At 40.7% G+C, this 20608-nt stretch overlaps 2 protein-coding genes across 2 annotated transcripts in view; both read right to left on the reverse strand.

The window, feature by feature from the left end:
• Positions 1-20608, reverse strand: part of LOC145438315 (uncharacterized) — a 147873-nt gene that overhangs the window by 31776 nt on the left and 95489 nt on the right. The window lies entirely within an intron of this gene.
• Positions 13327-17100, reverse strand: LOC145438304 (uncharacterized). Its single transcript, XM_080315696.1, has 6 exons — positions 16948-17100; positions 16764-16886; positions 16355-16604; positions 15563-15764; positions 15270-15408; positions 13327-14504 (listed from the first exon to the last, which is right to left on the reverse strand). Exons 1-6 carry the CDS (start codon positions 17009-17011, stop codon positions 13441-13443), a joined length of 1842 nt encoding a protein of 613 aa, XP_080171822.1. The 5' UTR covers positions 17012-17100; the 3' UTR covers positions 13327-13440.

The raw sequence follows: 20608 nt of genomic DNA on the forward strand, positions 1-20608 counted from the left end.
GAGTTGCGTGTTGGCCGAAACTGCTTATATGTTTTGGTGTGTTGTGGGATCGAAAGAAAGCCAGCGATCCAGGATAACATTTGACCTTTTATACCTCATAGAAGTATGCCAACTTATATCATCGTTAGCCACTGTTTTATCGGCTTCAGCCGCCCAATCATCGTATTTTTGCCAATTCCATTGTTTGCTCATAAAAGGTGCAGCTAGAATAGAACCCCTAATGATCCGTATATTATACTATTGTGTACGCTGGTTCATGAAGTATTCAAATGATAAATAAGATCATGGATTTTGAAGTATTTTTGAATTGAGGAATTTTGGTGCGGCCCGCGAGTGATCTGAAGTGTTGAATCCGGCCCGCATCTTCAGTTGAGTTTGACACCCCTGCTCTACTCTATATTATAGTTTTGTAATGATTGAGCGGAGCCTGACCGCTAAGACACAAGTTACCATGATTATCAGTGAATGCAAGCTCTGCCTACCATGATGTTTTCAAACTACGATGTTCGTGATCATGCGCTTTTTCTGAAATACATTTTCTTGGCTAAACTCTGCAGTTATTGCTAGTATTAGAGTAGAATGCGAATGTAAGGGACGTGCCTCATTGTCAGCCAGGAATTGAACGTGACCTACTCTACCGCGCCATTGTCGAGCGTGAAACGCGTATATGAATTCAATTCGAGAGCTAAATAGCTCAAATCTCATATTGTATAAACGCAAACACGTAAATTTTCCGAATGTTTGCCAAACGACAAGGCAAGAAACATGACGAATACAATATATATTGCTAATACATGATATAACCTTTCGGCAGAGAGCTGCAGTTCTGTCATCCCCGTATAGCGTATTGATAAGAACCCATGTTATACGCATGGCATCAATAACTTTTCATAAACCAAGCGTTCAGAATACAGTATCGTGAGTTGTGACTATGACATCACACGGGAATGATTTTATTTGGAGTCGGTGAACAGGCCTATACTAATTCTATGGCGTGCAGCTTTTACTCTTGCTGATAGTCACCAAAGAAGCTTTGAGCGAGATAAAGTATGGAAATATCAAAATGTGATGTGCTGCTGACGGAAATTAAACTGATGTATCTAAATTTTCCGTAGTCACAAAACTTTCTTGATCTTCTCAACCGAACTCAATTGTTATAAATATAATGAAAGGGCTTTCAGTTGAAATTTGATATTCGTTTTTCGATGAGTCATATTGAAATGAGAAGCTATAAGTGGAGAGACAAAAGATGATAATCAGCCTCGATACTTTTCCACTCTTTGGTTCGCACTATATGTGAATCAGTCATTTAAGGCTCGCAGTCGGGTAGCCTATATGAGATACTGCTGCTTCGTTAGTGATAAATGTAGATCAGGGTAGGACCGTACTAAAGGAAAGTTGAAATTCGTAAGCTGCCATCGGGAAAACTCCGGCGAAATTCATTGGTGAAGGAGTTGCCTACTTTCAGCAGTGGCTCAAAGGAGGCTACTAACGAATTTTCAAATTTAATTCAGTAAATAACGTATAACAATACGGAAAGGTGCAATTTCCAAATATATGCTCAGTTACCAAGATATAGGGTCCAAGTGGCTTCTATGAAATCTTCACACATAAAAGTGATGCAAAATCAGCCCAAAACTACTTTCTATTTTTCAAAATTAAAAGCGAAACATATAAATAGTTTTGCGAAAAGAAATGTTACGAAGAAGTGGAAACAGTCGAATAACATAATCATGCATTTGCGCAATTACTGCAGCACTGCGAGGAAGTACTGAACACCATGTTTGTTTGAGACTCACAGTACGACATGCTATACTCCTACTGAAGGAAATACATATACAGGCTAATCAGCATCTCAATATTCGCAGTTCAGGAATATGTTAGCGACTGTTGCGTGATATTTAAACAATGTCGGACTTATTATCCGTGGTCGACAGGCATGCAGGCATGTTTCGCAAATGGTTGTGTTAACGAACGTGTTCAGCGCAAAATCGATTAGATGGGGAAACTGCTCATGTTCAGTGATGGCCCTACAATTGGGTGGGGGGGGGGGGGGGCTGGGCGGGACTTCCGGGGTGCCCCCTATAAGTATGCAATCGCAGCTTATGGGGGGGCTCCGCCCCCAGACCCCCCTTTAGCCTACCAACTTAACGGGCATACAGTTACTTCATGATTGTCGTGATATGGGACTTTAATAACAAATGCGGAGATTTGATGACTGACTCATCTGAACAGAATCATCTTCTTGATTGGTACAAGGATTTCCACATCTATTCGCTACAACCCTTGAAAAAAGCACGAAAACCAAGGAGGGGGGCCCTTCGACCTGAGGGGTGGGCGACCCCAAAAGCCACCACTGCTCATGTTGATGCAGCAGGATTTTTATAAATGTCAAGATCATATCTGTATACATACGATCATTGAAAACGCCACCTTTAAAGTTATCTATAAGATATGCAGCTGCATGCATTTGCTAATGCTTTGGTATTATCGTTCCGACATACCGTGTATTACAAATATGTGGACTCCATTAATATCTTGCATTTATGGCACATAAACTTTGTCTATGGAGGTATGTTGTTCCATTATTGGAATATCCCATGCAATGTGTCTGACCTGAACTTGTTTGGGAAGCATAAACTTATCCACGCAATGAAAAATGCATCTAAACCAGGGGTCACCAACACGCGGCCCGCGGGCCGCATGCGGCCCGCCAAGTCATATTCTGCGGCCCGCGACCTGATTTGAGATTTCGGAAGAAAGCTGAGAAAATCAATTTGAAATGCTGAAATTGACTGCAGTTTCAGCATCTTGTTGTTGTTGTTGTTGTTTCAAAATAGCTATTCTCTTGTGCCCAATATCACTATTCGTCACTTTTAGCTAAAACGGCCGTGGAGCTGGCAACAACATTCCATCGAGGGAGAATCAGCTGATACGAATGTGCAGTGCATACTCTCTTGACTTTCAATGGCCAAGCACTGCCAGGACCGAGACGCTTAGAAAACGGCTTAGGGTTTCCAAACTGGGGAGCGCGTGCCCCTTGTGGGGGCGCAAAAGCATCTGAAGGGCAGGCGGAGATGCACTCAACTGAAAAATTTTTCGCGCTTGCGCGATTTACCTCTAATTCTTAGTTATTGCTCTATGTATAGTCCGGAAATCATCTTCTAGAATTTTCTTATCAATAATCATAGCCTTTCATGCCATCAACCTAGCCGTTGGGATTGCTAGCATTCTGGTTACATTTTGTGATATGACGATTTTCAGTATCATAAAGGGGGGCGTGTCTAAAAAAGTTTGAGAACCACTGGCTTAGGGCTTCCCCACAAGATCAAGCTTTACGTGAAGATGGTCTTTCAGCTAGTCACGTATCTCCCTAGTCCCAATATCGATTCCTTAGTCGCTGAAAATCGTTTCCAGGTATCGTGCACAGCTCACAGCTCACAATAAAATGAAATTTATGATAATGATTTTTTGTTGTATTTGTATTCCTTTAATAAAATATCATTCCTTTGCTGGTCAATATGCCCATCGCCTATGTTAGGTAGCTCACCGTTGTACTGACGTAGAGTTTTAGAACGTTGTTGCCTATTTTTCATCGATATCGAATTCATGCGGCCCGCGGCCTCTACGAAATTTGAAAAGTGGCCCGCGACCCGTTTTGAGTTGGCGACCCCTGATCTAAACCATTCTTTTCGCATTGATTTTCACATCAAATTTATAAACTCTGCAATAGGTTTTGATATTTATCTTTTCCCGTGTACGGGGATGGGGACGGAAAAAGCTAGTTTGCATTTACAATAATAGATGTTTACAACACATCGTTTAAAATTTGTTTTGAACTTAGTGGTCCTTCAACATTTTAGAACCGCGACCCAAATTTGAGTATGTATGGCATCTTGCGAAGCAAGACTCACACATCAAAAACGAGCATTTTGGAGATGAGTATGCTACATTTTGAGAAGTATGTATGACATATAGAAAACGCGCAGACAACAGTTATGCGCAACGCAGCTCTATGAAACATGCCTGGCGCACACGATTCCAAATTAGGGTGCATTATATTCCAATGTGGGTCGCATTTGTACTACTGTCTATAGTCAGATTGCAACGATGGGACTATTCCGTACTAACTATTCGACGACCGGGTATATGAATATAGAAGGTTTTAGCCAACCAGCTATGGCAAATATTGAACAACGTTCTTTTTAGCACTGCACTTTGCCCATCCGATAGTTTTCAGCCGATATTATGAAGGAATTACGTCTTACACGCCACGGTGGTTTAGTGACAGTAAGTAGGCGTACGGTATCGGCGCTCAAAGTTCAGTCAGGAGGATTTGTGTCTAAAACTTGTCTTGGTTCTATTATATTTATCGGTTGACTGTTACTGAGATGTCTTTATAGTTGTACATTGATGCAAAACTATTCATAGAGATGTAATTTTCAAGTTGTGCCGTGTAAGACCTAATTCCTTCATAATATAGGTTGACAACTATATGATGTGCATCGAGCAAATGCGACGGTGAAGATATCGCGCCGTAAATTTCGCAACGGGTTAAGAAATGACGTGCAGCGGCTGCAGCTGGAGAAGAAGGGGCCTATCCAAATTTCATTTGACTGAAGCTCCATTACGGTGACTTTCTGAAGAAAATGGCTGCGGTCAATTAATTTTTTACGATCTGTGCTTCATTTTGAGACCACATCATTTTTAAAGCGCAGTGTCTAGGGTTGCATTCAAAACAAGTGATCGTTTAAATCACGTTGTTTAAAACATGTTTTTTTACGTTTCAAAATTATGCCATAATTATCAGCAATCGTATCACAAAATATGACGTCACCAGCATGAAATGTCGAATACGAGAGCGTTCAATGTACTATACGCTCTCGTATTCGACATTTCATGCTGGTGACGTCATATTCTGTGATACGATTGTTGATATACGGTGTTCTTTTGAATTCTCCACTAGTTGCTGACGATTACCCCTGACGAGTGTCAGCCGAAGATATTCGGGTTCATTTCAATATGAATATACTATTCGATTGTATATTGAAGTTCTGACCTCCTAGAAACTATTCAGTTATTGTTCCATGTAAAGTCCAAATTTCATATTTAAGAATTTTATCATAGACAGTCATAACTAGGGTTGCATTTGAAACAAAAATTAATTTAAAACAAACATTTTTAAAAAAGGCCTTGTTTCAAACCTGTTTTTATTGTTCTTCTTTTAGCCATGACGTCAGCAATGTTCAATCGTGGCGTCACAGTGGATTGAAATTGACAATTGAAAATGTAGGGTAAATCTGACTCCTTTGACGAAAAAGGTTTTGGATCACTTTATGAACAGACCAAAAATATCTTTAACCAGGACTACATCGTTATGCAGCATTTTACGGTCGGCGGTCATCATCATCAGAACACCCATTCGGTACCAATGATCTATATCTACATGCCAAAACTGTTGAAGCGACGACGATTTCGAAAGTTCCAGCCACCCCATATTGTATACGTCGACTATTTTATGTGCAAATCGTCCGTAGGCTCTTACTATATGTTTTTTCGGACGTATTTACACAATTATGACATGATTAGACGACGTTAAAAAAAATGTTGCCATTTATCATTAGCTTACTGTTATTATTTGCAGACGTCATATGACGGTTGCGCGATAGTTGAGCTAAATTTGTACTAAAATTTGCGGGGTCCTCGGTCCTCTAAAAGGTGTCAGTGAAGATAAAAAGGTTCGGAACCACTGCTTGGTGTGAAGGAAATAATAACATGCAGTGGGATCATTTCTATTCGAACGAAATTAGAATATTTCATCCGTATTCGAATGCAAGGACCGTCAAAAAGAGTCCCCGGAATCGTATGCAGATATATTTGAACTTGTACCTAGATTACCACTTTTCTGGGCCAACTGAAAATTTACGATTTCAACAGAGATCAACAGAGATGAGCCGAACATGAATAATGTAGTTAAGTTTGTGAATAACAAATTTAAATAGTCCCATACTTCCCTGTCATGAATGAACAATTGGTACATGAGAATATATATTTGTCAGCTGTTTTGGCCAATAAAGTTCTCGCACCAGGTCACGTGCAGATTGGTTAAGTAAATGAGGACTAATTTTAGGATGGTTTAAAAATGTTGCGACTTCGTTGAGATTCTCGAAAACGTTTCTGTGACATACGGAGTTATGAAAAGTACACCAACACCCTACACATACATAGGCTCTTGCGCTGGAGTATTTCCACTCGTCATTTGTGTTGCTAACGCTTGCAACAGGTAGTAAATACGCTTACCGTCCCAACACAGAGCAGAAATTTTGTAGCAAGCTAGAAAAGATACAGATCACTGAATGTTTTAAGGTCTCACATTGTATCAGCTGCAAGAATGTGAATAAATAATTATTTATCTTGGCGTTATTTTCATCCAATTAATGGTTATCATGGCTATCTACCCGTCAGTCTAATTCACTTATATCATCGTATTCTGTTCACGATATATCAATCGTCGTGGTAGTAAATTTAAGGCTCATGGCTTCTGTCAGGGTGATAAAAGACTATCCCGGACTTTTCCAGTTTCAGACCGTGTTCCAACCAAATAACTTTGGAAATGCTTAAAATGGCACTCGGGTAGAGAAGTTCAGGAATCACTGCTCGACTTTCTAAGTTCTGTTCAGTTGGATGCGCATGACGAAGGAAATGTATTTTGAGCAATGGGTTGAATTAAAAACTAGTATATCAGTCCACAAGCAAGTCTGAAGAATTTTACTCCTTGGTAGGCCTATTTGGTTAAACGACGCTGGACGATATGTTTGCAATTGTACATTTATTTCAAATATTCCTATTATTTAAGTTCAGATCGATCATGAAATAGACCTTACAATTGATTATGAACAGCTTATTTTCGGTTCGGCTTCATCCCCAGCATGGTTTTTGCCTGTTGCATTCTCGGGTTTCTTCGCCTCTACTGGTGCAATGTCCGCCGGGAGAAAGACATTTTCTGCTTCTTGTTTGGAAGCCCACTGGATAAAAACTATTCGAACACGGTGTGTACTGACTCCAAGTGGTCCAAGGGGGGCATCGAGTGAAGTAAGGCTTGATATCGACAAGACGCCTCGTGCATTGTCTTCTGTCTCCGGCGATGCATCTTCTGTATCTCTTTTGTTTTCCGATTCCGCAGGTCACTGAGCATTCGGAAAGCATGCACCATTCGCAGTAGTAACGCGAAGGTCGGGATCGAGCTTTCAAAATTTCTGCCGTTTTCAGATAACACAAGTTGATATCACAGCATCCATCAAATTTACCGGTGAGCTTAAGGAATCGTGGAACGAGAAGGGGTTTTTAAGGGCAGTGTTTGCTTGACCCTCGTATACGTTTATCTTGGCGGGTTGTCATGGTCAGCCTCCATATTGTTTGAAAGCAGGTCCACAGCGACTGTTGTCAACTTGTGACGGGGATCGGAAAGGCATTGTCGAGCCCCAGACAGGCTTGCCAAGTAGGCCTACATCTTCACCACCAACAAAAATAGGGAACCAAGTGTAGAGCCTGTCAAGGTGTCTGTAAGTGAGGAGGATGGATAAGATGTGGTTGTTTCAGGGGGTGTGACACCATCGTATCCGTATTCTCCGAGAACATCTTCAATGTTGTAAGCTCCAATGCGACCGCGCTCCACGTCGGCCCAGAATTTCCAATCATTCTCGCTTTTCATGCCCTCTCCAAGGGAGTAAAGATGGTTGTAATACAAGTTGGTGACGGATGTGTCAACTGTGCATCCGGAGCTGAGGCATCTGTGGTAACTTTTCAAAACGGTCATGGGCGAGCTTGCATCAAACACCTGACATTTCGGTCTTCCGTACACGATCTCATTCATTAGGAACATGATTTCTTTATGAGACGCTTTGACATGCACTCGAGCGAAATCGGCAGGACAGAAGCATCTTTCTCCATGCCTCCAGCATCCTTCGATCGCTAAAGCAGAAAAGGTTCAGTAATTGCATGTTTATTCCAGTATTACTTGTATGGTGCATTGTTCACGTTGATCGGGTAGCCTAATCATAGAAATCACTATGCCCACTTTTCCATCCCGTCATTTTTGGCGTCACATGAAGATCGTTAAGAATGGGAAGGAGTTCGCATCCGCTCGTTTTTTTACGGATATCTGCGTCGAAAAGTCTCAGGGGGCAGTTCGTGAAATATGGATTCCAAGATCCATACTGAAATGTGAAATGAATGGAATGATAACTGAAATATCCCAGAGGCTATGTATAAATGTAATCAAAAAATAATATAAAGTAAAAGAGAATCCGCAGAAAGTTTAGCCGGTGGCGCCGTGCCTAATTATCCAGATTAAATTTCAACAGTAAACTTATTGTGCGATAACACAAAGTACTGATGACTCTGCAAATATAGCAAATTTCGAAAATAGGCCTATATAGCCTATACTTCTATCAACACAGGGGAAGTATCTCGCCCAGTTGATATGATAATTTCACTTAGAAAAGTGACACAAGCGAATACCGAAAACGCTTTCTACTTTACAAAAGCCAAAGTGTAAAAGGTATGCAATGTTGCGACAAAACTGTTAAGCAGAATCGGAAGTATATTCGAAAAACATAAGCACTTTAGTGTAAGTAGTGCAAGTATAGGCAATAGGCTATCTACTTGACTATACTTCGTTACGGACCACCTCCTATCGTGACAACATGCTCTGAGATACTGTGACTATTATACTATAATTGACGAATAGGCTACTCTAGGTCGCAATAAGGAATAACTGTTCGGGCTGACGACATTCAGCACTAGAACAATGATACGACTCGCTTATCATGTTTTGGTTGCACCAATCTCCGCGCTGTGACTACCTAAAACGTAATACCCAATAGCAACCTAACTAAGAGATCTATCGACTACTCGGGACCTATCATCTGGAATGCATTACCACCACATATCCGTTAATTGCCTCATAATAGATTCAAAAAAGACCTACTTGATCACCTCCTGTCGTTATACTACTAACACTGTTGCCCTACCTCGCCCAGACATTGCTTCATTGATCATTTGCTACCATCGTTTAATTTTTCTTCTAATTTCCTTTTTTAACTAAACATTTTTTACAGCCAGACTGTTCAGAGTCAAGTGTACCTGTTTGATGCTGGTGTGATCAGACTAGATGACCTTCACGGTCTTATTGATCATTCCTATCTAATACCAAATACTGTGCATGCATATTTTCTGTACCACCATCACTGCCGTTTGTTATGTATTTTGGTTGGATGAAAATAAAGACTCTCTCTTTCTCTCTCTCCATGTGTTTACCTCACGCAATAGGGGACGTCAACAGGTGGATCGAGAACGTAAGGCTCATTTCTTGTGATGAAACAGAAGGCGTGGAAGGGATGCGGCGGATAGCAAACGAAACGAACGCCAAGTCCCGGAAGAAATCCCAAAGAACTGCACTATACCCTGGCTACTTGATTGGCATCCCGCAAGACTGTCGTAGCTGACTCGTAGAATTCGCCTTTCGCCCGCCCAATATTTAGGTTTGTTGGGACTTCCGCAATCCGCATTGCGAATGGAGTCAGGGATATCTAAACAGATATCCCTGATATCCCTGAATGGAGTAAATGCAGATTACGGCTTGCCTCGACATGACATCCTATGCTTACTAGCGCTTGATTGGCTCCTCAAAAACTGATTACATCGCGCGTATATTCAGACACTGCACCGTACGTATATGGGTAGAAAAGTTGCATTTACCAGATACCACAATAGAGTAAGCTGCTAATCAGGTCATCGCCATTTTCACATGCATTCCAATGGTTGGAAAAGATTCAAATACACCATTCAAATATGGAGATATATCCCATGTTTTGAGTGGGTACTGATTGTCCTAGTGATTGGTGTGTTTGACTCTCTTTAACCCGTTGTAAGGAGTGTGGCAGTATAACTCCGTAGCAGAAAGTATCGCTTACTTGATTTGCACCCAAGGCTATGGTGGAACGTCACGAAATACAAGGTTTTCGTCGACAGTGTGACTAACTATAATTAGGTTTCTAATTGTGCATCGGAACATTGTGAATTATGTGTAAAAGTATTGTTTTAAACTGACTTTTCGCAACGCATTGGCCGTCGAGAATGCAGCAGTCGTCGTGCTTAAAACATTTGTCTGCGTCAACATTGTACGAGACGGAGTCGATGGTAGCCGCACACTGAATGGAAGCGTGTGCTACTAAATCAAAATGTAGCTATAAGATAATCTTACGATACGAAATTATAAACTCTCATCTCGCTGCCAATAATGCATACTTCTGCGCTGGCAATTGCAACACAAATTAGCAGTACAATCCGTGTATTCGTAGTTATATGTCTATAACTCAATTCGTCAGGTAAAACTGATATATTCGTATCTGTTGTCGAATATTCGGCGTTTCGGCTTATTGTACGTGTTTCGAACCACCCGAGGGCAGCAAATTTATCAACGTGTTGGAGCGAAACTCGTCGTTTTGCTTGCCTTCAATCCAAACTGACACTGATGATTTCCAATTCAAGATAATGACTCGAGTCAAGTCGATTCACAAGAAAATTGCCAGGCGAGCCTCGCTCGAATCCAGTCAAGACCCGAGTCATTGCAACATTGGTTCGACTCAATCAAGTGGTCTGTCATTAGAATCCATGTATTTCCAATGATGTAACTTTCGTTGAATGTTGAGCGGAATATTTCGGAAAAACCCAAATGTGAACGCTGAAAAAATCAACAAATCCCAGATTCTTTCACTCAAATGTCTATGAGATCGATGTGGATCTTGAAACTGACAGTAATCAAGAGCGGCCATTGCATTAACTTACTAATGATTTTTTTCTTCAAAGAGCAGAGCAAGTTTTTTGTAAGTGTGCCGCGAGCGTTTTATGATTTTTCTAGTGTGTCACAACTTGTAACCCACACGTCAAAAAATTTAATTAGTTAGATCAACACCAGATCTCACCACCAGCACATGTTATTGCAACACAAGAAAATGAACGGAGTGATATTAAATTGTAAACCACGATTCCAAATAATTTGCCCGATGAACAGGTATTTCTGCAAAATGACAGTAACAGTTAATATTTGAGGAAACTCCGTCGCATCACCCCAAGGCCATCACGTCAAGTATCTTCTCATTTTAGTATTGGGTCGCAATCCAACCGTTGTGTAATCAGACGCCAGTAGCTCAGGTCCCTACCGGGAACGGATAAATGGGAATCACTGAATGTTTTTCACGCTCCAAGACATCCGAAATGAGGCGACAGGAGCAACCAATGAAGACCTGTAATTATCAATGGTTCTCTCAACGATGAATTGAGGCAATTCTTATTTAAAAAAAAACGCGAGAGGCGAAAACTTTTCATGATCACAACTTGGTATATTGCATTCCGTCTTACGTTAAGCTAAGGTTAACTTGCTGCTATTGGATAACTATATAGTGGTCCCAATCAGCTTGCACGGCGTTCCGATGCAAAGGGGGGTTGACCGGTTAAATGTATTATTCATGGGCTATTAACTAATGATTTGCGAGCCGTGAAATAAGCAAGGACGAGTAAATTTGTTTCTCCGAATCAATATGTGATTAACGGCACACGTTTGAGCTTATTCGGTGTCCAAGGTCTTTAGACAAACTGTTTCGCTGTTTTTTCATGCCACGGTAAATCTGCATTTTCTCGACACTATTTTCAAAACTGCTAAGATCATCGGCATGCTGACATTGAGAGAAGAGTCGGTTAACAATATACCAAAGTTTCAAAACATTGATAGTGTTAACTTGAACGTACCAAAGGTACAAGAACACTTCCAAAATCAGTAATCGTCGCTCATGGCGGGGACTTATGATTGGCTACTATAGTTCCAGAATATTCCCAATGCCATTTCAGTGAACAACAAAGGTCGAACATGTAACGCGGACAATATGTATTTGTACAATACAATACATAAAACAATTTAACGCTGTCTCAAAAATATCAAATCATCCTTAGGAAGAGGAACGCCTCTTTTTTAAAATCCTAAAATTTATGTCAGATTTTGCCTGCGGATACAATAACTCATTTGTCAGTCCAAGTAGTGTTTATTTTTTCTGTAAGAAGGGCAATCACGATCACTGTGTTACAGCATCATATCAATCGTACAAATATGGCGCGTACGACAGATCCTATGTAGTAGCAGCCGCCAGCTGCGATTTCGTGACGTAACATTTGATTACCATCGTGGTATGGCGCAATATGAATTACAATGGATAATTATCATTACAATATATAGCCCATATGGATCTATCGATGAAAAAGGTTCCCGACTCCTAAAATAGACTGTGGTCAGTATCGCATCATAGTCGGTAATTATCCGCGATGGGAGAATGAGATTGCTTCAATGCGACAGAATAATTTTATGTTACTTCGATTTCTATGGCTGGCATTGCTTTCCGAAGGATAGGGATCAATTTCGAATGCACGTAGGATGTATAATTTCGTATTCCAATATATACATTTTCCCACTTTATACTTTCATAGAACTATGCCCCGAATCTTATTCTTATTTGAAGTCCGCTCAAGGATGAATCAGAACTGTTACACCGTTTACTACCATATACAGATACATACAGCGTGAAAGATGATGCGTCGTCTAGTATGAAGATGGACGGTCCTGGTCAAGATGATTACGCTCATCTTCATTGAGGATTTCGATTCACGTCAAAAACATACGTTTATACTGCGATCAGCGAATCGGTCCGATCATACCAAGCTTTGCTCGGGATTTTACGTGCGAAGCAATTGGTTAGCGTAGAGGCAGACTCGGACAACGATTTAATTCTATAGTTGTCTAATTAGATTAATTAGAGCCAAACGCCGGTTATCCAAGTTTAAAAATGTTTGTATGATCCAATCTAACTTTTAATCAATATTCTGGTTTTGCCCAAATTATTAAGAATAACTGTAATGTGCAGTGATAACCAAGCCCTTTTTCATTTTTGTGCTTAAGAAAATGAACTCTAAATGGATATATACTGAACTTGATTTTTGTTGCCTTTCCCTCAAATTTGAAAATTTAATTAAATTACCAAGTTTTTACGAATTCGGCTATTCTACAATTCTCATCTAATTTATAAAATAAAAAGACTGTGTAGCTATAATTCTAATTCTGATTTACTCTGGAGCAACTGAATATTTCTATAGTTGTGCAACTCTGATTTCAGGCCACCTCACGTGGTATAAAAACTAGTGTCAGTGAGCTTTAGTTAGTTCACAATATTTAATTAAACGCGGCCTGTCGATACTTTTTGCTGTCGTTAACTCCCAAGATATTTGTAATTGCACTTATATTTCAAATGTTCTACTTATAAAAAAAAACGCATTAACATCGGTCCCGAAAAGGGCCATAAAATCACGTACGAATGGTGTGTTTTAACTACGGCTTTATCCCCAGCATGGCGTTTGTCTGTTGCATTCTCGGGTTTCTTCGCCGCTACCCGGGCAGTGGCCGCCAGGTGGGAGACATTTTCTGGTTCTGCTCTGAATGCCGCCTGGATAACAACTATTCGGACACGGTGTGTACCGACTCCACTTGGTCCACTCGGAGCATTGCTTGAAGCAGGGCTTAGTTTCGACGAGTTTCTTCGTGCACTTGCCCTTTTCTTCGCTGATGCATCTTCTGTATCTCTTCTGTTCTCCTGGTCCGCATGTCGCAGAGCATTCGGAGTACAAGCTCCATTCGGTGTAGTAATGCGATGGTCCGGAGTGCATTTTAGAAATCTCCGACTTTGGCAGGTAGCACAAGTTGATGTCGCAGCACCCGTCGAATTTACCGGTGAGTTTCGGGAAGCGTGGGACGAAGAAGGGTTTGTAGGGACAGTGCTTGCTCGGTTTTCCAACTGCAAATTTGGGTGGCTCGCACGGTCGGCCTCCATATTGGGCGAAATGAGGTCCGCAGCCGGAGTTATCAACTTGGGGTGGAGGGGCAAAAGGCAGCGAGGAACCACCACTTGAAGGTGGGGCACCGAAAGGACCACTACCGCCGAAATTGAAAAGATCGCCAGCGAATGGGTCCGACGGCGTGGGTGGTGGAGGAGGTGCTGTTGTTGAAGGAGGAGATGGACCACCGTAGCCGTACTCTCCCAGAACAGCTTCAATGTTGTAAGCTCCAACGTGACCTCGTTCCACGTCGCCCCAGAATTTCCAGTGATTTTCGCTCGTCATGCCGGATCCAATGGAGAACAGATGGTTGTAATACAAGTTGGTGACTGACGAATCGACTGTGCACCCAGAGCTGAGGCACCGATGATAGCTCTTCAGAATGTTCAATGGCGAGCTGGTGTCGAACACTTGGCATCTCGGTCTTCCGTAGATAATTTCGTTCCTCTGGAATGTGATCTCTCTCTGTCCGGACTTGACTCGTACTTGTGAGATATCGACCGGGTAGTAGCATCCTCTTCCCGGCCTCCAGCATCCGTCGATGAGCGCGCATTCGTAGCTGTTGATCGCTAAATAAAACATGTATGATTACAGGTCTGTTTGTAAAAGGCTTGTTAATTTGACTGTGTAGATTTAGGCAGTTTGATTGATCGCTTAGCATATATTTCAGATATTATATTTCGAGCTCATATAGCGAACCAGCACACCGCAATTCAGAGGCACTACCTTTTCTTTATTTGATTTACTGGTAATCATCAGAGATATTTCATGCGGATAAAATTTGCCGCGTGGTAATGCAGGACAACCTCACCACGATAATGATGGGAAAGTCTTGAATATTTCAGGAAGAGAGTGGAATATTATGGTTGCTGATTCGAAGCATTCCTGAAGCTACTAGCCGAACGTGATAGCGCAGATACGCACATATTTGGAGTCACAGAACACTCATTTGAAGCGTTTGGATATTGATGTAGAATTAGGTGTACTTCAAGACTGGATGTGGGATTAGACTCTCACGCGGCTACGTTAAATTTCCGCATGGTGTGGGATTAGCACTCAATCCTTTAATAGCTTTTAGTTTAGATTTGGATCGCAAAACCCGCTCATTTCTGACAGTATGTCCTATATATTCCGTATTGTACTGTAGCTATTGGTGAAATTATTTCTAATATACATAAATTTAAGGTTATTCACTGTAAACTTCAATTGCGTTTAATATCTCCATGACGGATTCTTCAATGGAACAATTTCACGGGTTGCCTTTTTTGCTTCACCATTAACACAGTAAGCTAACTCATCCTCAAAGACAAACATTATCGAGAATTCACACTCACTCTTCCATCCGGCCATTTTTGGTGTCACGTAGAATGCGTCGAGTATAGGAAGCAACTCGCATCCTTTCGGTCCTGGTCGGATTTCCCCGTCGAATTGCGTCAAGAGACAGTTTGTGAAATAGGGATTCCATGAGCCATACTGAAATATCAGAAGAAATAAATTTGAAAAATATAGAGATCGATGATAAACTCAAATTTGAATTGTGGAAACAGAATATTATTGAAAGGTAATAAATTTCCGTTCTCCGGCGAATGCTGGGTGGAGTTTTACGATGAACTGTTTAGGTGCATACCTTCGCTTTTACATCGATGGATTTCTGCTGGAAAAATTTATTTCGGATCGCCAGATGACAAACCGGTACACCAGGAAGGACGCTCGGTCCGAAAGCTTCACGATATTCGAACAACGCCTGGTCGAAGTAACATCCCGCTTGGGACCCGCACAGTTTGAGGTTTTTGTCGTAGGGCGCGTTGTTCGGGCTTCTACATGGGATTCTGAAAACGAGTTCCGTTGCTTAGTGAGTCATTACGACAGAAACATTGACATACTCATTGTACACTCCTTAACGCCACAGGCCATAAAAATAGCAAATCATGGATTAGAAAACACTACAATCTCCGCAACGAACAAGGCTGTACTAAACGTGCACCTAGGTAACTGATTAGTCATCAAATCTGGGGCAGCCCACATTGAAATTTCATCAACTCACATGTTTTTGTGAATTTCTGTGCTCAACGCGTTGCCGTTTATATTTTTGGTATATTCGTTTTTGGCACTTGTTGCTGATGTGTATCGTTATTATTTCATGCTATTTCAAGCGAGTCCATCATAATAGAAATATTAAATAGTATTTCTTGACAAGTTGAGCAAAATTAATGTTTATATAATTCATCGCAAGGATGTACGCTATAGATGATATTATCTTGTATTACGTGAGTATAGATAAATGAATATGAATGATTTATAATGTGACTAACGGATTGTAAGATATCGCAGCCATCAATCGATATTCAGCATGAAAATATGTTTAACATTAGGATAAACCAGATACGTAAAAGTAGGATAAGGTAACCACCAGACTCACCTTACGCAATATGGAATATCGACAGGCGGTTCGAGTATGTATGGCTCGTTCCTGCTGATTTTACAGTTGGCGGGGAATGGAGCCGGTGGATAGCAAGCGGTTGGGATCCCGGGAAGTCCAGGTGGGAATCCCAACGATCTGGACTGTACTTCAGCTTCATCTTCTGCTTGCAGTTGGGCCTTCACAGCAGAACGATAGAAAGTGTTTCTCGCCTGCCCCACCTTTTGGTCTGGTGCTTTGGTATCTTTGGCTGCGTAAAATAAATGGAAAGTAACACTTCCGTCGACACGACGCATGCATCAGTGCCAGATACCGTCACTCTCGAAATGCTCGTGAGCTATGATGAGTAGGCTTCTATTGCTGCATTACAGCAATTTCGACTATGTGCTATATATTATGTTCAACTTACGTATCACTACGCATTCGCCGTCGAGAACACAGCAATCTTTGTGGTCAGAGCATTCGTCCACGCCAACTTCGTACGAAACAGAGCCGTTGGTTACCACGCACTCCACAGTATTGGTCCTTATCACTAAATCAAAATGTATTCACGATAGAATTCGATGATGCGAAATGGTAAATTATGATCTCACCATTATGGCAATTTTGAGCGCTGGCGAACGCGACGCCTAGCAGCAGCACAATCAGTGTTTTCATAGTTGCCGCTCTATCTGTTCTATATCTTAAATAACGACTGATATCTTCGTATGATGTCGAATATTCGACAGCATGCCATTTTATACATTTATCACACAACCCGAGGGCACAATTTCCTCTGGTCGAAACTCGTCTTTTCGGTCGAGTTTTACCAAAATACGGCGTCGATGATTCATTGTTTCGGAGATCGATGTACGGAACGTCACAGGCATATTCGATTCCCTCTGAGATTTCCTTCGGTTTCGACTTGATATACCGATTGAAACTGCAAACTTTGATTCGTATTTAACCACATACAAAGAGTAAATTAGTCCGGGAAATAATGAATTTTGCAATGCAACATCAGAGCTCTTTGCTATAGCGTGTTTCTTCGCCGTGAACATACAAAGATGTTTTGCGTCGTCGTCATAGCTTGTATGTGTCTGTAAGATTGTAATGCACAATCGGGTACTAATATGAGTTGGATCAGAAAACGATAATGACTTCTGCTCGCTACCAAAAATGATATTTCTTAGACTGTTCCACTCTTCTGATGCGCCATTTTTTCGTGGGTAATAAATGCGATATCTATATATTAATTCGTGACTTGGCCTCGCTTATAGCGATCCCCTTCGGAAAGTCTGCGATGATACAAATAGTATACGCTTCGCCAATTACTTGTTCTGCGGATTCTCCTGAGGCAAATACGTTTTTATCGTAGTCATTGCCGCAAAGACAGACCACGCTTTTTCCATGCACGGGCATTGCTGGAACTGGGCTAGTGAAATCATCTTTTGTCTTATTCAAGTATTTTACATTACATAACCATAAGGTGTATATAGGCATAACCTATAGTGAGAAATTACGTCTCATACTTCTGCCCATTGCGTTTCGTCAACAGATGTGAATTTTTATTGCCACGACTTTGACCGACGCAAGCACTTGACATTAAACTGACTTTGTCGCAAAGGGTTCGCGATGGCGCATATCTTAAGTGACGTAATACATGAAAGGTCCTTCCTTATTATACCAAGACTCACCGCAATCCGATATACAACAAATCAGCGCATTTTTTCAAATCTTTGTTTCTACACGTAATTACATTCAAGCTTGTTCGACCGTAAGTCACATGCTAAATGTCAGATAACAAACTTGTATTTTCGAGCTTTCAAATTTGCTTTTAAGTTCTGTGTACTTTCGTCTTGGGATGCATCAGAAAATCCATGTCTGGGAAATTCCAGACGTAAGGCAACCCTAACTAAGGACGACATGTTCAACGAAAGACACATGCTCCCACACCGCAGTGGTTAGCTACTACATATTCTGAATATTCCCAATGCTGTTTCAGTAAACAGGGATCAGAGGAAATATATATGGCGAACAATATATATAATACAATACAATACATACAATTGTTTAACAATGTCTCAAGTAATATGACATCATTTTCAACAGCAACCCCTCTTCTTGTAAATCCTAAAATTTCGTTCAAATATTGCCTGCTGATATATTTAATCATTTTTCAGTCCAAATAGTATTTTCTCTGTAATAGGGAAAATGCGATGACTGTGTTACAACTAGCGCAAGCTTTTGCAACATTTTTTTACAGCTTCAGGTAGCTTCCTAAACAGTAAACACTCATAAGTTTTGTAGCATGTTCTTTCAAGCTGTTTGGAAGAATTCTATATTGCAACGTTTTGCACCTTTTTCGATTTTTCATGCAATTTTTTGCAAGTTTTTTTTGTTGATTCTACATGCAACTAACTTTTTACTGGAAATATTTGGCACTGTATGTAAATAGATCGCTTGATTGTTTCACTGTCGCTCATATTTGAGGTCCTTTCTGATTTGACGTATATTCACGCTACCGCCGAAAATAATATTTTCACTGGGTCCATTTGTCAAGCTATTGATTTTGTTGAAGTCGTCAACACTGAGTTTTAGTACAGTGCCTTGGATACAGATCGATTCGAGAATCCCATACCCTAATAATTGTACATGTCCTGAAATGCATCTTCTTAGTGCAACTTTTGTGAAACATAAATGCTTCTTTCCACGGATTTGACTGCAACTAAAACTTGCCCTAGTTATAGCATAATGTATATATATATATAGTGAACTGCGGTTTCTTGATGCTATAACATCATGAATCTTCAATTGTGGCTCAACGGTTGATTGTCATCGTGGTATGGCTCATTATGAATTACGTTGGATAGTGTAATGGTCAATATGGCTATATTAACAAAAAAGGTTCTGCAATGGACTGTGCATGGTCAGTATTGCATTATAGTCGGTAAGTGTCCGCGATTGAAAAATAAGATTGCTTCATCGCCATAGATTATTTTAATGTTAGCTACATTTCCATTGCAGTCATAGCTTTCCGAAGGATAGGGATCAATACTGTATCTTATTCACCTAGGATGTATATGTTCATGCTTCAACAGATATGGGGCGTATAGGCATTTTTCTCCTACTTCAATAGAACTCGGCCTTGCATCTTATTCATATTTGATCACCGCTCAACTACTAATCCGAATTGTGACACCGTATACGGCCGTATGTAGGCCCATATAGTGCAGATGATTGTGCGTCGTCTACTGTGAAGATGGAAGGCCGTGCTCAAGACCATTACGCTCATCTTCATGGTTAATTCGGATTCGCATTAAAACATACGTTTATAATGCGACCAGCGGATCGGACCGAACATGTTAAGCTTTGTTCAGGCTTTTATATGCGAAGCATTAGGTCAGCATAGAAATGGAATTGGTGAACTAATTAATTCTAGCTCTCTAATCAGACTAATTAGAGCCAAACGCCGGTTATTTGATTTATGAAATGTTTGTAAGATCCCATCTAAAGTCTAATCGATTTTCCGTTTTTTTTTTCAAATTATTCAGACGATCTGTACTGTGCAGTGATAAACGAGTCAGTCCTGGTGTAAAGATATTTTTCATTCATGTACTTATGGGTATGAGCTCTAATTGGATATAAACTGAACTTGATTTTTGTTGTCTTTCTCTCAAATTCTAGATTTAATTCAATTTCCAAGTTTATGCGAATTCGGTTATTCTAATTCTAATCTAATTTAGCAAAAAAATAACTGTGCAGCTGTAATTTTAAATCTGATCTACTATAGAACAGCTGGCTATTTTCCAGTTGTGCAATTCTGATCTTACGCCACCTTACTTGGTATAAAAACTCGTATCAGCGAGCCTTAGGTAGTTCTCAATATTTAATTAAACGTGGCTTGTCGATACTTCTTGCAGTCGTCACACTCCAGATATTTTCGATTGCACTTTTATTTCCAATGTTCTACTTTTAAAAAACGTATTGACATAGGTCCCGAAACGGGCCTTAAAATAAAATACGAATGATGTGTTTGGGTTGCGGCTTCATCCCTAACAAGGCCTTTGTCTGTTGAATTCTCCGGTTTCTTCGCGGCTGTGGCCGCCAGGTGGAACACATTTGCTGGTCCTGGTTTGGATGCCGCCTGGATAACAACTATATTCGAGCAGGGTGTGTACCCACTCGAGGCTGTCCATTGCTTGAAGCATGACTTGGTTTATAGTCCATAGGTGACAAGCATTCCGTTCATTGTTATCATCGTCAACATTTAAA

The sequence above is a fragment of the Botryllus schlosseri genome, chromosome 4, assembly GCF_051294905.1.
Source record: "Botryllus schlosseri isolate E-star chromosome 4, Bs_hap1, whole genome shotgun sequence".
In the NCBI taxonomy this organism is placed as follows: Eukaryota; Metazoa; Chordata; class Ascidiacea; order Stolidobranchia; family Styelidae; genus Botryllus; species Botryllus schlosseri.

What these genes read in the sequence shown, in the direction of transcription:
- LOC145438304 (XM_080315696.1), bottom strand. Translation starts at nt 17,011, where the DNA reads ATGAAAACACTGATTGTGCTGCTGCTAGGCGTCGCGTTCGCCAGCGCT. An exon ending in CGGCGAATGCGTAGTGATAC is followed by an intron (nt 16,605 to 16,763) that starts GTAAGTTGAACA and finishes TATTTTACGCAG; the next exon opens with CCAAAGATACCAAAGCACCA. An exon ending in GATATTCCATATTGCGTAAG is followed by an intron (nt 15,765 to 16,354) that starts GTGAGTCTGGTG and finishes ACTCGTTTTCAG; the next exon opens with AATCCCATGTAGAAGCCCGA.